Raw genomic sequence first — 17,356 nt, forward strand, 5'->3', positions numbered from 1 at the left:
TTAGTACACTGGTTAGCTTTTCATTGGTCATTATCCAAGACACCTTGCTTTTAAAACTAAAATAAGAGATGATTGGGTTTTTCCAGGCCCTGAAAATGGGGAATTTAGTTGTATTATTACTAGCAATATAAAGAAGATTAAAGATTGAGAGTGCTTGGGAAACCCCTAGAGTGAATCATTAAACAGCACACATTGTGGTGTTCTTTGGACGCAAACACCAGTAACCTTATAAATATGCAGAAGAAACTTATACTAAAGTATCCACAATTTAGAGCATTCCGAGCAGATATAGATCATAGTCCCAAATAAGTCACAAGCACAAAATTATAGAGGGGAAGATATGCGGTTCATTTTTGCCAGCCTGGTGGGTACTAAGTACCAACATGTCAGCACACTAAGATTATCTTCTCTAAGAGTTACATTCATTACACCACAAGAGATTTGTAGGCTTCTGGAGTGCCAAGTTTCCAAGGTATCAGTCTTGCCCACCTCTGTCTTCCATGCCAGAATACAAAGCGATATTAAATATTATATGTTCCTGTGTTACTCAGTCCAGGGCTGGGTTCACATATTGACCAGAAGCAGAAGGGGGGGATTGGGCCTTTAAAGTATTATTAAAAGCAAAATCTTTTTTTTTTTTTTTTTTTTGATAGAGTGGAGAGAGATTAAAACAACTCTCTTTCTATTGCCTTCTGTGTTCCCATTAGGGAGGTTCACTTTCTCTATTTGTCCTGTTTGTCATTATAACCAAGAATGAAAGTAAAAGACATTTTCAAATTTTTGGTTGTCACCAGAACAGGAAATAGAGGGAAACTTTTCCAGTGTGGACACTAGTTCTGGTGACCCTGGTGAAATCCAGGGATTCCCACCCTGTGGATTTGCATTTGCTTCCTGTCTTCCATTTGGACAGAATAGAAAATAAACTCACAGGGGTCACAACCCTTCCTTACTCTAGCCAAAAGGAAAAAAAGGCTTTGCCTTTATTTCTACATTAATGACTAGTCATCTTTACTATGGAAGTGATAATAAATCTATTTTTGAAAGATTAGTAGGGAATATTAAGAGAAGCATTGCTTCCTATTTCCTCCTTATGACACTAACTCTGGCTGAAGGTCCACCAGTAGAACCTCAAACAATGAATATTTCCTATCTTTTTAGGGAACATAATTGTGACTAAGCAGTACTTTGAACAATGTATTTTTTCTGGATTGGCTCCTGAATAATAGCAGTGTATTTCCTGATGCCTACAGCCTCTTAGCTATGTATCTGCACTATGAGATCTAAGGCACTGCTGCTTCTAGAGAATTAGGAAAGAAATTTGGTGATTTTATTGCTGTGCTGCTTAAGCCCTGTACACACAATGAGAATATTGGACAAATGATCGTCTGTTTTTTTTTTGCATGCTACCGTATTTTTCGGCGTATAAGACGCACTTTTTCTTCCCCAAAACTGGGGGGGAAATGTCAGTACGTCTTATAAGGCGAATATGGAGCGGCCGGTCCGGTATTTCCACTGCGGCCGTGTCAGAATACCGGGCTGGCCGCTCAGCTCTGCAGCGGGACCTTACCTGTTCCTCTATCCAGCGGCGTGCTGTCTTCCCGGCTTCTGTAGTGTGGGCACTGGCCATGACAGCCGGGTGCCAAGTGCGCATGCGCAAGAAGCGGTGCGCTTTGTGAATGGTAAGGCGGCACCTGGGACACATGACAGATCCCAGAAGCCGCCGGACCAATCACAAAGCGCAAGTGCTTCTCGCTCATGCGCACTGGGCACCCGGCTGTCATGCCATTACAGAAGCCGGGAAGACAGCGCGCGGCTGGATCGAGGAACAGGTAAGATCGGGTACCTGTCAAATTCAGGTACCCGCTCCCCACCTCCCCAAAGGTCAGCAGTCATCTGTACTGTCCGCAGTCTCTGGTCATCCCTGTGTTGTCCGCAGTCTCTGGTCATCCCTGTGCTGTCCGCAGTCTCTGGTCATCCCTGTGCTGTCCGCAGTCTCTGGTCATCCCTGTGCTGTCCGCAGTCTCTGGTCATCCCTGTACTGTCCGCAGTCTCTGGTCATCCCTGTGCTGTCCGCAGTCTCTGGTCATCCCTGTGCTGTCCGCAGTCTCTGGTCATCTCCTGTACTGTGTCTGCAGTCCATTAGTTCAGAATTTTTTTTTACTGTTTTCTGCCTCTAAAACCTAGGTGCGTCTTATGGTCAGGTGCGTCTTATACGGTGAAAAATACGGTAGTCTCATATCGAAAATGAAGAGGTTACTCAACTTACGAAAATGATTGTACAACAGAATAAAAATAAGGAAAAGATGTAATGTATTGCATTGTATTTATTTTAAATTGTATAGACTGGTATTGAAAAAAAATTTCGTGCTTATCCCTTCGAAAAATTTCAAACAAAAGCTGCGTACTAACGATTTTTTGTAAAAATTTTTGATCGTGTATTCAAGGCTTTACCGTTCTCCTTCCTGGAGGCTCTGACAATTAGGAAGCACAGCTTCCAGAGTTCAGTTCCTCTTTAAAATGGAACTCTTGCCTAACACTAACTATTCTTAAAAATGCCCTCTCCCCCTCCTACTACCTATTCTGTTTATGATATGTAAAAAAAATGCGTTTACTTACCTTTTTTCAGTCCACTCCAATCCGATCACATGGTCCTGCAGCTCTGCTCCCCTGTGTCAGTGAGCGACAGCTGCAAGGGAGAAGAGGAAGTACCAATAACAGCTGGGTCATGGAAGCCTATGGATGACATCACAGCTCCTGGAATTCCCAGCCCTTGTCAAGCACTCCCTGACAAAGGGGAGCCAGAGCTGCAGGACCATGTGACCAGACTGGAGCGTACTGAAAAAAAAGGTAAGCATACAGATTTTTTTTTACTTAGGGTATGCAGTATAGGTAGCATGATGGGAGTGGAGACTTTTAAGAATAGTTAGAGTTAGGCCTGAATTCCACTTTAATGACAGCTCCACCTGTTCTACTTCTGCAATCTAGGACTCCTAGCAAGTAAAGGGGGTAAATATGTCTAGTTTACAAACTGGTAAACTACTCGTTAAAAAAAAAAAATTACAGTTAAAAATATATGTTTAACACTAGAGGCATGGTTTGTGCCAGAACAGTACATTTTCAGGGTTTTTTTTTTAAAACAGACATTGTATTATGAAAAGAAATCTGTTGTGTTCATCATTCCTAAACATACTTTATGAGTGTCCAGTTATTTTTGGAGTCAGCATACATTAGCAGAGCCAGGGACAGAGTTCTAAGTACTCAAGACAAGTACGGGCCTGAAAAGCAAAACTTTGAAAATTACGGGAAAATGAAGTTCAGGTTTTCATCCTTCCTGGAACACAATAAGTGATTCAGGAAATCCTTAGGAATTGTGAGGTGTTAACATTTTGGAAGTACACTCATTTCACGTCAGTTTGTTAAGTCTACAGTATTTGCTACACCGCTATTTTTCAGCCAAAAATTAAACAAGCATGAAAGAAAGAAGTCATTATTGTACTAGCTAACACATTAAAGGGTTGATCTACCCAAAAATGGATAATTCAGAATTCTGTTACATACTTTATTGATAAAATCTACGTACTTGAGTTCCTACGTCTGTACAGCTGTTGTGGCCATATTGACAGGTTCCCACTGCTAAAGGTGGGGCTGGAACATGCAAAGGTGGACGGTGGACAATAAAACAGTCAGGGACAGGCAGGGAGATATCATTGTTAAAATATTTCATACCACAGCTATATGTTGTTGTGGAAAGTAAGGTACTTCAGAACCAAGAAGTAATGATTCATGTTATGGCTTATTACTTGACCCATTTTCAGGCCTGTCCTAACACAGTTGGTCTTGTTACTGCCCTAAACAAGGTCAACTTTATCATCTTAAACACTCAATGCTAATTTGCGTATTGCAGTGACCACAAAATATTACCTATCTTCACTTCAGTTGAAGATCTGTTGGATAAACAGCTAGAAAACAGAATACAACATGTACAAGGTGCTCAGACCCTTGGAAACATAAATGCAACTATTTTGGAAAGAACATTTTTGGCATTGTAAAAAATGAAAGTGAAATTAAATGATGTGTTTCTCTGTTTTCAGGTTGCAGGACTGCAGTGAATGATTTAGTGTTCATTGTGGATGGCTCCTGGAGTGTAGGGTATGCCGATTTTGATACAGCAAAGAACTGGTTGATAAACATCACAAGCAGCTTTGACATAGGACCTGCCTACACTCAGGTGGCTGTGGTTCAATACAGTGATGCACCAAGGCTAGAATTTACACTTGGACAACATCGCACAAACCAGCAACTTATCAATGCGTTGAAAAGTATGAAATATCTGGGAGGTAATACCCAGACAGGTCGAGCAATTAAATTTGCCACCGAAAAGGTGTTTCCCTCTTCTCAAAGGCCAAACCTTACCAAGAACAGGATTGCAATTGTGGTTACAGATGGCAAGTCCCAGGATGATGTGGTGGACATTGCTGCACAAGCCAGGGCACAGAATATCATTATGTTTGCGGTGGGAGTTGGTTCTGAAATAACTAAGTCTGAGCTTGTGGCGATTGCCAATAGTCCCTCCACAGAATATGTGCTATATGCAGAGGACTACACCACGATAGATAGGATTAAGGAGACAATGCAGCAAAAGATATGTGAAGGTAACGTACTGTAATTTTTTTTATATGGATATGAAAATGTTTTCTTAATGTACTTGACTTCAAAATTATAGACATACAGAAAACAAAAGAATGAGATGGAAAACTAATATACATAATACGGTACATAATGGCAGAAGAGTGTACCTAACAAAGTGTATTTTCAGCAAAATTGGGATGATGCCTAAAACCTACATTATACACTCACTGACCACTTTATAGGTACACCTTGCTAGTATCGGGACCCCATTCTGCCTTCAAAACTGCCTTAATTTTTCATGGCATAGATTAACAAGGTGTTGGAAACATTCCACAGAGATTTTGGTCCATATCGACAGGACTTACTGTTGCCTTTCTAACATCTTGAACCAGTCTGCCCATTCTCCTCTGACCTCTGACATCAACAAAGCATTTTCCTCCACACAACTGCTACTCACTGGATATTTTCTCTTTTTTGGACAATTCTCTGTAAACCCTAGAGATGGTTGTGTGTGAAAATTCCACTAGAACAGCAGTTTTTGAAATACTCAGACCAGCCCATCTGGCACCAACAACCATGCCCTGTACAAAGTCATTTAAATCCTCTCTCTTCCCTATTCTGATGCTTGGTTTGAACTTCAGCAAGTAGTCTTCACCATGTCTAGATGCCTAAATGCATTGAGTTGCTGCCATGGGATTGGCTGATTAGCAATTTGTTTTACCAAGCAATTGAATAGGTGTACCTAATAAAGTGGTCGGTGAATGCATTTGTTACATGTATTTGTTCCCATTAACATACCATAACTTAAAAAAATTGATGGTTAGTTTTTAAGTGCTTTGTAATGTTAAAGAGGGAGCTGTGGAGCAATGTTTTAAGCTGATGCTTAGGCATTGCAATTTTTAAAAGGTTACATTGGTCCAGCATTGTAAGTATATTTGTACCAATCCACATGGAAGTTAAAAATCACTGTAGTAGGAATCATTACTCCAGTGATATCCACTAGCTACTGGGTCCCATGCCGATTTCAGCACTGTGAACACCGGTGGGTGCTCGCTTGGTGCGGGTGCCATTCAGGGAACACACTGCATTTTCTCATTGAATGCAAATCGTTGTCTTTTTGGACCAAGTGGAGAGGTGGGGTGGTGATGTCAAAATCTCCACCTTATTCAATCAGAGAGCATTTTGCAAAAAGGTTAATTGTTCCCTGAATGGTGCCCAAGCCAAGCAACCAATCTCCTGTGTGTGCAATGCAGTAAATCGACTCTTGGCTATTAGTTTGTATGAAAATCACGATAATTCGGTAACTTAATATGGGTATAGGGGCCCTAATGTAACCTTTTATAAGGTTGCAAGGTTTAATTTTCCTCAGCACAAACATTTAGAAATGATTAGTTGTATATGAACTTGAAACAATTAATGCTTAAATTTCTACCCTGGAAACCCACCCATAACACCGAACCTTAACCGCCTTACCCTGTGAGTCTATCAGTAATCTTTCTTTACAAAACCTTGTTAGGCATCACACTTCAATTAACTTATTTGTGAGATTAACATGCTTATTTGGGAATTTGATCAATCATCATATCCAGAACCACAAGTGCTCTTCCTACAATATGTCCTTTTATTTGCCCTTAGTAAATCAACCCCAATATGTAAGGTTTCTTGGCAACTCATAAACCGACTAGCAAAGATGTTCTGCCTTTCCCAGACCTATTAAAATAAGCAATGCCACAAATAATCTAGGGCAGGGGTCTCCAAACTTTCTAAACAAAGGCCCAGTGTACTGGCTTTCAGACTTTAGAGGGGCCGGACTGTGGCCATTGGGAGTAGAAATTGTCCTGCGTCATTGGGAGTAAACAATGCATCTTTGGCATTGGGGGGGGGGATAGTTCCCTATTCTTGGTGTAAGTTGGAAAAATAGTGCCCCATCGTTGGTGTCAGTGGGAAGTATGGTGCCCTGCTGTTAGTGTCAGTGTGAGGAATAGTGCCTCTTGGTTTGTTTCACTGAGAGGAATAATGCCCAATTGTTGGTGTAAATGGGAGGAATAGTGCCCCATCATAAGTGTCAATGGGAGGAATAGTGCCTGTTGTGGATGTCAGTATCAGGAATTATGCCCCCTTGTTGGTGTCAGTGAGAGGAATAGTGTCTTGTATCAGTGGAAGAATAAGTGCCCCAAGGGCACTTAAGGGCAAGCAAGGAGCCGTATCCGGCTCCTGGGCCATAGTTTGGAGACCACTGATCTAAGGCAAGATATATATACAGCGGGTAAAATAAGTATTGAACATGTCACTATTTTTCTCAGTAAATATATTTCTAAAGGTGCTATTGACATTAATTGTTCACCACATGTTTGTAACAACCCATGCAATCCATACACACAAAAAAACCAAAACAAATAAGTTAAAAAATTAAGTTATGTGTAATAAACTGGAATGACACAGGGAAAAAGTATTGAACACATGAAGAAAGGGAGGTTAAAAAAAAGTCATGGAAAGTCAAGACACCAGCTGAAATCTATCGGTAATTAGAAAGTTATCCTGCACCTTGTCAGTACAAATTAATATCAGCTGGTTCAGTCTCAACTGATGGCCTATAAAAAGGTGTCACATTACCAAGGTGTCACATCTCATAATGGGTAAAAGCAAATTGTTCTCTCAAGACCTTCGCAACCTTATTGTTGCAAAACATACTGATGGCATTGGTTACAGAAGGATTTCTAAACTTCTGAATGTTCCAGTGAGCACTGTTGGGGCTATGGTGAACAAAAGCAGACAAGGGCGCACTCTCATTGTGCATTACCGTGGTACACCACGTATTTATTGTGTAGACAAATAGATATATACTCACAAACCAAAGGAAATTAAAAGCAAATGATGTAGTCCGCAAAGACAGTCAATAATGCTGTGCCCTTGATAGGGATAAGCTGACGCGTTTCGGGAGACGTACCCCCTTCCTCAGAACTGTTGGGGCCATAATTCGGAAGTGGAAAGAACATCATTTCACCATAAACTGGCCACAACCAGGTACTCCTCGCAAGATGAATAATTAAATTTATTTAATACTTTATACAAAATGCTTTGTTGGTAATGATAGTTTCAAGAAGCCTCCTGTATGGGGAAACTAGTCGCATGCATTTCGCAGGTGTGATTTTAGCCCATTCTGCCACACAAACAGTCTTCAAAACTTGAAGGTTCCGTGGGCCTCTTCTATGAACTCTGATCTTTAGTTCTTGCCATAGATCTTTTACTGGATTCAAGTCAGCTGATTGGCTGGGCCATTCTAGCTTTATGTTCTTTTACACCAATTGAGAGTTTCTTTGCTTTGTGTTTGGGATCATTGTCTTGCTGAAATGTCAGCCCTCATTTCATCTTCATCATCCTGGTAAATGGCAGCAGATTTTTAGCAAGAATGTCTTGGTACATTTTTCCTTTCATCCTTCATTTAATGAATAATAATCAATAATGTTTGCCAGTACTGTATGCTGAAAAACAGCCCCACTCCATGATGTTCCCTCCTCCATGCTTCACAGTTGGTATGGTGTTTTTGAGGTAATGTGCAATGCCATTTGACCTCCAAACATGGTGTGTATTATGGCATCCAAAGAGTTCAATTTTGGTCTCATCTGACCAGACTATATTCTCCCAGTATTTCACAGGCTTGGCTAAATGTTGTGCAGCAAACTTTAAATGAGCTTCAACATGCTTTGTTTTCAGCAATGGAGTCTTGCGTGGTGAGCGTACATACAGGCCATGGCAGTTGAGTGTATTACTTATTGTTTTCTTTTAAACAATTGTACCTGCTAATACCAGGTCTTTCTAAAGCTCTACAAAAGTGGAGTTTGGCTTCTGAACAACTCTTCTGATAATTCTTTGCACTCCTCTGTCAGAATATTGCGAGGAACACCTGGCCGGTTTATGATGAAATGATGTTCTTTCCACTTCCGGATTATGGCCCCAACAGTGTTCACTGGAATATTCATGAGTTTAGAAATCCTTCTGTAGCCAATGCCATCAGTATGTTTTGCAACAATAAGGTTGTGAAGGTCTTGAGAGAGCAATTTGCTTTTACCCCTTATAAGATGTGAAACCTTGGTAATGTGACACCTTTTTATGGGCCATCAGTTGAGACTGAACCAGCTGATAATAATTTGCACCGACAAGGGGCAGGATAGCTTTCTAATTACCAATAGATTACTGGTGTCTTGGCTTTCCATGCCTTTTTTTAACCTCCCTTTCTTCATGTGTTCAATACTTTTTCCTTGTGTCATTCTATTTTATTACACATAACTTAATTTCTGAACTTATTTGTTTTGGTTTCTTTGAATGTATGGATTGCATGGATTTTTACCGACGTGGTGAAAATTTCATGACAGGATCCAATTAACCTACCAGCATGTCTTGGGAGTGTGGGAGGAAACTGAAGTACGTGGAGGAAACCCACACAGGCACAGGGAGAACATGCAAACTCCAGGCAGGTGGTGCCATGGTTGGGATTTGAACCAACAACCCTATTACTGCCAGGTGGAAGTACTAACCTTTTAGCCACTGTGCTGCCCATGCAGTACATAGGTTGGATGCTTAGTATCTATTAGAATGTAGGATGGCTGAATTATTCTGTATTTTATACATTTTCAATATTCTCATGGTCTGAAAGTAAAACATAAATCTTTACAGCCTCAGCAAAGGATACAAGAAAACCAAAACTGGTCACTGGTTTTCTATGACGTTAACATGTTGATATATAGAATCTTTCAACAACGTCATCACCATACAACAGGAACACCTAACAGTCTTGGCTCTGGTTTAACATGTGCAGCTGAGCTAATGCAGTACCCCCATCAATCATATGAATGGCTATGTTGAAGCTTGGAGAGTGTTTGTTTAAGGTTCACAAGTCTCAGAGGAGGCATGGCCAGAATTTGACTTCCAAATCCTTGCAGTAAAATAACTGTGAAATTGTTATATTAAATAAACAAAGACCCCGCCAATGAAAATAAGCAGGTGACAACTTCTGCCAGACTCTGAAACAAGTGTACTTTTATCAATTTAGTTGTGGGGGGAAATTAGATTTGAAAACACAATGTTGGCTAGTTTTTCAGCCCTTTATATAGGTCTGAAGTAAGGATTGTGTGATGTATGAATGCTTTCTTAGATGCTGTGCTCTTTGTAAAACTTTATTTAAATGTTTTTTAAGATGCTTTGAGGTCTAATATAACATTTAATTTTTGCATGAAGTCAAGAATTAAAGTCGTTCATTAAAAGTTTTGCTATTCATGCTAGAAGTTGGAGGTTTGCAAACCGGTCTATGAGGGGCAAATCTGATTTAATTCTGGCCATCTGTAGAGCTAACAAGTATTTGCAAGGCTATTGTAGGGCGTTTGCCAAACTAAAAGAATGGTAATATATGTATAAAGTGCAGCGCTAAAATATACAGTTGCAAGAAAAAGTATGTGAACCCCTTGCGATTACGTGCAGTTTTGCATGAATTGGGCATAAAATGTGCTCTGAACGTCATCTAAGTCACAACAATAGAAGAACACAGTCTGCTGAACATAATACTACATAAACATTAGATATTGCCATGGTTTAATTGCACATAACATGTTAACATTCACAGTGCAGGGAGGAAAAAGTATGTGAACCTTTGGACTTAATAACTGGTTGACCCTCCTTTGGCAGCAATAACCTCAACCAAACATTTCCTGTAGTTGCAGATCAGACCTGCACAACGATCTGGAGTAATTTTGGACCACTCTTCTTCACAAAACTGTTTCAGTGTAGCAATATTCTTGGGATGTTTGGTGTGAATCGCTCTCTTAAGGTCATGCCACAGCATTTCAATCGGGTTGAGGTCAGGACTCTGACTGGGCCACTCCAGAAGGCGTATTCTGTGCTGTTGCAGCCATTGTTTTGTTGAATTACTTGTATGCTTTGGGTCATTGTCCTGTTGCATCACCCATCCTCTGCGGAGCTTCAGTTGGCGGACAGATGGTCGTACGTTTTCCTGCAAAATATCTTGATAAACTCTGGAATTCATTTTCCCATCAATGACAACAATCCGTCCAGGCCCTGAGGCAGCGAAGCAGCCCGAAACCATGATGCTCCCTCTGCCATGTTTTACAGTGAGGATGAGGTTTTGATGTTGGTGTGCTGTGCCTTTTTTTCTCCACACATAGTGTTGTGTGTTCTTCCCAAACAACTCAATCTTGGTTTCATCTGTCCACAGTATATTTTGCCAGTAGTGCTGTGGAACATCCAGGTGTTCTTTTGCAAACTTCAAACGTGCTGCAATATTCTTTTTGGACAGCAATGGCTTCCTCCCTGGTGTCCTCCCATGTACTCCATTCTTGTTTAATGTTTTCCTTATTGTAGATGTGTCAACAAAAATGTTAGCATGTGCCAGAGATTTCTGTAGGTCTTTAGCTGACACTCTGGGATTCTTCTTTACCTCATGCAGCATTCTGCGCTGTGCTCTTGCAGTCATTTTTACAGGACAACCATGCCTAGGGAGAGTAGAAACAGTGCTAAACTTTCTCCATTTGTAGACAGTCTGTCTTACCGTGGACACATGAACATCAAGGCTTTTGGAGATACTTTTGTAACCTTTTCCAGCTTCATGCAAGTCAACAATTCTTGATCGTAGGTCTTCTGAGAGCTCTTTTCTGCGAGGCATGGTTCACATCAGACAGAGCTTCTTGAAACCAGTAAACCCAAAACAGGTGTGTGTTTTTTAAGGGCAGGACAGCTGTCAGCAACACATCCAATATCATCACACTGATTGGAGTCAAGGTTGGCTCACTCCTGGCTCCAATTAGCTCTGGGAGAAGTCATTAAGCTAGGGGCTCACATACTTTTTCCTCCCTGCACTGTGAATGTTTACATGTTATGTGCAATTAAACCATGGCAACATCTAATGTTTGTGTAGTATTATGTTCAGCAGACTGTGTTCTTCTATTGTGGTGACTTAGATGACGTTCAGAGCACATTTTATGCCCAATTCATGCAAAACTCCACATAATCCCAAGGGGTTCACATACTTTTTCTTGCAACTGTATATGATGAATATTATGAAGCATCAAAGAAATATTACTCAAACACCAAGTGTAAATTAAACACACTGGTGCAAAATAAATTATATATATCTCAATAAAACAATGAACAAATGAAGTCCATCCAGTGTATATTAGTGCTAATATACGTCACATAACAATGTGACAAAGTACAGTCCAAATGGTAAAATATTACTCAAACCCCAAGTGTAAATTAAACACACTAGTGCAAAATAAATTATATATATCTCAATAAAGCAATGAACAAATGAAGTCCATCCAGTGTATATTAGTGCTAATGTACAGTACTATAACAACGTAACGAAGTACAGTCCAAATGGTGGATAAATGTGTCAGTGACACTGCAAGACACAACAGCAATGTGTCCAATTCCAAACAGTGCTGGAGGGTCCAGTGAACATTCCACCACCACTATGCACTCTCCAGAATGCTACTGGTATAGTAGCAGTAATCAGTGATCACTCAGATGTGAGCTTCTCTCCTAGGACTTATCCTAGGAGAGAAGCTCACCACACGGAGCCCAGAAAGTGATATATAGTGTAGTAATGTTATTAAAATGAATAAAAAACATTCCACGTGGAGAAATAAAAAAGGATGGGTGAATTCACATACCAAGATGGCTGCTGCTCCAAGTCACGGACACAGTGGAGTGACGTCAGCACATAGGCTCCATCTAATGCGTTTCGTGTGCATGCACATCCTCAGGGGTACGCCCATTGCCGACATCAAGAACAGACTCCATTAAAATAGCCTGTGGGGCACGCAACTGATTACCGGGTGCCATTTTCTTGTAGCTCACAGACTAAAGACACTCGCATTATACATACGAACTGGACCATAATTAAGGAGCCATTTTCTCAGGGTCAAGGTCGCTGAACACTCACCGCTGACATCAAAGTCAAAACAGCGGTGAAGAAAAAATATATACTACTATAAAAATCAACCTTTTTGAATCCGAGAATGCTTCAGCACAGAGAAACAGATATTACTACTACCACTAAACTGTTAGTATATGAAGATTAATAGAAATATAAATAAAGGGTGTTTAAAGGTTACAAATGTCATTTTCTAAAGGCCCAAAAGACCAAAAAATATATTGCAGAACTTGGACACATGGATATCGATGAATATTAAGGTGATAATTAGAGTGTCCATGATTTATATAAAAAAAACAAGACAAAAACAAAAACAAAACACAATCTAATAAAAAGCAGGCCATTTAAATGTATCGAATATTATATACATTATAACCATCAAGTCACATATCATCTGTTATCCATGAAGCAATTGATATCAGTTAATATAACCGTCAAGTCTCATATCAGCTGTTATCTATGAAGCCATTGATATCAATATCTACATTCAGGTCCTTAGGAGTTAATGAGCACATTTCATATATCCACTTGGTCTCATGTTGCGATACCGCTCTACGTTTGTTACACCTTCACCAATGGGGAGTGCTCCTTGTATCATTTCTTGATATTATATAGGTGTTCCCTCATCCTGTCTCTCATGTGCCTAGTAGTCCTTCCAACATATGGTTTATTAAGAGAACATTCTAATACGTATACCACATAACGACTGTTACAGGAGATGAAAGAATTGATGGTATAACTTTTCTAGGAAACATTAGAAGCAAAGGAAGTGACATTGGTACATCTATTGCCACTTAGTTGGCAAATCATGGAACGATTGCACGGAAAAAAAGGTCTGCAAAAAATGAAATCTCCTGGGGGGTAACCACATTGGGCACAATCTTATCCCTCAAAGTGAGAGCCCTCCGGTTTGAGGGATAACATCAGGTTTCTCTGGTAGCAAATCTTTAAGAACAGGGTCATTTTGCAGAATGTTCCAATGTTTAGTGATAATGTTTCTAATTTGAAAATGCTGGGATGAAAAGTTGGTGATAAATGGACATGTCACTCGAGACTCAGTATTAACTTTATGTGTGATGAGTTCCAATTCAGCAACCTGTTTAATGGTATTATCCAAAGTACTGGCTAAATATACTTTTTCAAGGAATCTATCCCTCAAGATCTCTGCTTGTGAATAGAAATCTCGCAGGTTCTGGCAATTCCACCTGATTCTAATAAATTGGCCCTTGGGGATGTTTTTCAGCCAGAGAGGATGATGACAGCTGTCTGTGGGAATAAAGCTATTGCTATCCGTAGGTTTAAAATAGGATTTTGTCACAGTATTAGTGCCATCATTAATGAGCGTTAAATCAAGAAAATTAATCTCCTTTTGACTGTATGAGTGGGTTAAATTGATGTTTAATTTATTATAATTCAGGGTACAGATAAAATTATACAGTGACTCCTCATCCCCTTGCCAATATAACATTGTCGTGCATGGTAAGGCAGGCACTGCCAGGCCCAGACGGGGACAAAAAAATAGGCCCAGCATTTTAGATTGAGCAGCCCTTTTTTTTTTTACCAAATTACAAATAATTATGTGAATGTACAATATACAGTATGTTAGGTGCTGCATATAATTGATGGCACTATATAAGTACCTGTAATAATAAATTACAACCCACATGGAAGAAAAATATATTTTACATATGTTTTAAAATTATTCTTCCCAAATATAATGACATATATTTGAAATGCTACAATTTTGGCCATATTCAATATATTTCAAAATATATTTCAATATATACAGTATATATATATATAGGTGAAACTTGAAAAATTAGAATATCATGCAAAAGTTCATTTATTTCAGTAATGCAACTTAAAAGGTGAAACTAATATATGAGATAGACTCATTACATGCAAAGCAAGATGGTTCAAGCCGTGATTTGTCATATTTGTGATGATTATGGCTTACAGCTCATGAAAACCCCAAATCCACAATCTCAGAAAATTAGAATATTACATGCAATCAATAAAACAAGGATTGTACATAGAACAATATCGGACCTCTGAAAAGTAGAAGCATGCATATGTACTCAGTACTTGGTTTGGGCCCCTTTTGCAACAATTACTGCCTCAATGCGGCGTGGCATGAAAGCTATCAGCCTGTGGCACTGCTGAGGTGTTATGGAAGACCAGGATGCTTCAATAGCGGCCTTCAGCTCTTCTGCATTGTTCGGTCTCATGTCTCTCATCTTTCTCTTGGCAATGCCCCATAGATTCTCTATGGGGTGCAGATCAGGCGAGTTTGCTGGCCAATCAAGCACAGTAATCCCACGGTCATTGAACCAGGTTTTGGTGCTTTTGGCAGTGTGGGCAGGTGCCAAGTCCTGCTGGAAAAGGAAGTCAGCATCCCCATAAAGCTCGTCTGCGGAAGGAAGCATGAAGTGCTCCAAAATCTCCTGGTAGACAGCTGCATTGACCCTGGACTTAATGAAGCACAGTGGACCAACACCAGCAGATAACATGGCTCCCCAAATCAACACAGACTGTGGAAACTTCACACTGGACTTCAAGCATCTTGCAGTGTGTGCCTCTCCATTCTTCCTCCATACTCTGGATCCTTGGTTTCCAAATGAGATGCAAAAGTTGCTCTCATCAGAAAAGAGGACTTTGGACCACTGAACAACAGACCAGGTCTGTTTTTCTTTAGCCCAGGTAAGACGCTACTGATGTTGTTTGTTGTTCAGGAGAGGCTTGACAAGAGGAATACGACATTTGAAGCCCATGTCCAGGATCCGTCTGTGTGTGGTGGCTCTTGATGCACTGACTCCAGCCTCAGTCCAGTCCTTGTGAAAGTCCCCAACACTTTTGAATGGCCTTTTCCTGACAATCCTCTCCAGGCTGCGGTCATCCCTGCTGCTTGTGCACCTTTTTCTTCTACACTTTTCCCTTCCACATAACTTTCTATTAATGTGCTTTGATACAGCACTTTGGGAACATCCAACGTCTTTTGCAATTACCTTTTGAGGCTTTCCCTCCTTATAGAGGGTGTCAATGATGGTTTTCTGCACAACTGTCAGATCAGCAGTCTTTCCCATGATTGTGATTCCTACTGAACCAGACTGAGAGACCATTTAAAAGCTCAGGAACACTTTGCAGCTGTTATGGCTTAATTAGCTGATTAGAGTGGACACTTTGAGCCTAGAATATTGCCCCTTTTCACAATATTCTAATTTTCTGAAATTGTGGATTTGGGGTTTTCATGAGCTGTAAGCCATAATCATCACAATTATGACAAATCACGGCTTGAACTATCTTGCTTTGCATGTAATGAGTCTATTTCATATATTAGTTTCACCTTTTTAAGTTGCATTACTGAAATAAATGAACTTTTGCACGATATTCTAATTTTTCGAGTTTCACCTGTGTATATATATGTACTGCATGTTGAAATACCTTTTTATTACAAAGTATATGAAAAATATTTTTAAAAATATATTTCAAATATACTGTATGTCTTTAAAAATACAAATCTACATTTTTGGAATGCATTTACAACTATATGTAAAAATATATGTTAAAATTACTTTTTTATATATTAAAAAAAATCTGAAGAATATATTTAAAAAAATATTTTTTAAAGTATATATATTTTAAATATATTTTTTTTGGCATTAACCTCTCTTATCCAGTCTTGGATCTAGGAGGTATGATCTTCCAGTGCCTGGGAATTAAGGACTTAGACACATTCAAAAGGTGCCGCATCAATGATTTCTTGTACGATTTCAGGGAGTGCTTAGAAATATGAAGGAGGCAACATTCAGGGGTTAATGGCAATGTGGTCCCCGTAATAGAGTAGATCAGCTCTCAAACATCATTCCAAAATGACTTGAGCTGCGGGCATTGCCACCAAATATGAAACGAGCATCCCTCAGCTGACTCACAGCGCCAGCATAAGTCTGATGTCTGCGGAAACCACCTCTTTAACCCAGGCACTGGAAGATCATACCCCCTAGATCCAAGACTGGATAAGAGAGGTTAATGCCATTCAGGATTTGGAATGTACATTGGCTATGACTAATGACATGGTAACCAGATTCCACAAATTGTGGTCCTGTTGGTATGTTTTCACTTTTTTAGAAAAGTATAAAGGGCTGATGGGCAAAAACTGTAGCTCTTTTTCTCTCCTGGACATGAGGGCCATGCTGGTGAATTCTTCACACCTATCACAGGGATGGTCCTGCCCTTACTATTGTTAGTTTCATGCTTTCTCTACTAGCTTTTCATTTTCTGCTGTTCATACATTTCTTCATATCTGCCTTGACATTTGTACCTGCAAATTGTAAACGTTTTAATATATGAACACAACCACACATGTGCTTATGCTACTGAGTTTACTCCGAATCTAATTTGTATAATTGTGTACTTCATGATACTGTATTATGTCATGTCTTCTTGCAGTTAATTTCTGTTAATATGTTCTGCTTTTTGTCTGAATAAAAGCCAATTGTTTAAAAAAAAAAGTAATTTTAACATATATTTTTACATATATTTGTGAATGCATTCCAATAATGTATTTTTAAAGACATACAGTATATTTGAAATGTATTTTTTAAACTATTTTTCATATATTTTGTAATAAAAACACATTTCAACATGCAGTATATATATATATATATATATATATATTTATTTTTTAAATTTTTTTAAACATATTGAATATGGCCAAAATTGTAGCATTTCAAATATATGTCAATATATTTGGGAAGAATATTTTTAAAATATATTTCAAATATA

At 39.3% G+C, this 17,356-nt stretch overlaps 1 protein-coding gene across 1 annotated transcript in view; it reads left to right on the forward strand.

Moving 5' to 3' along the window:
* LOC149442043 (collagen alpha-1(XXI) chain-like) overlaps positions 1–17,356 on the forward strand; it is a 68,859-nt gene that overhangs the window by 9,676 nt on the left and 41,827 nt on the right. The window contains exon 3 of the mRNA XM_089656577.1: positions 4,092–4,652. Within this exon, the coding sequence (XP_089512703.1) occupies positions 4,092–4,652 (561 nt within the window). The remainder of the gene's footprint in view (positions 1–4,091; positions 4,653–17,356) is intronic.

Source organism: Staurois parvus, unplaced genomic scaffold (genome assembly GCF_062004578.1).
Source record: "Staurois parvus isolate SC_StPar_1 unplaced genomic scaffold, SC_StPar_1.0 ptg000919l, whole genome shotgun sequence".
Lineage (NCBI taxonomy): Eukaryota > Metazoa > Chordata > Amphibia > Anura > Ranidae > Staurois > Staurois parvus.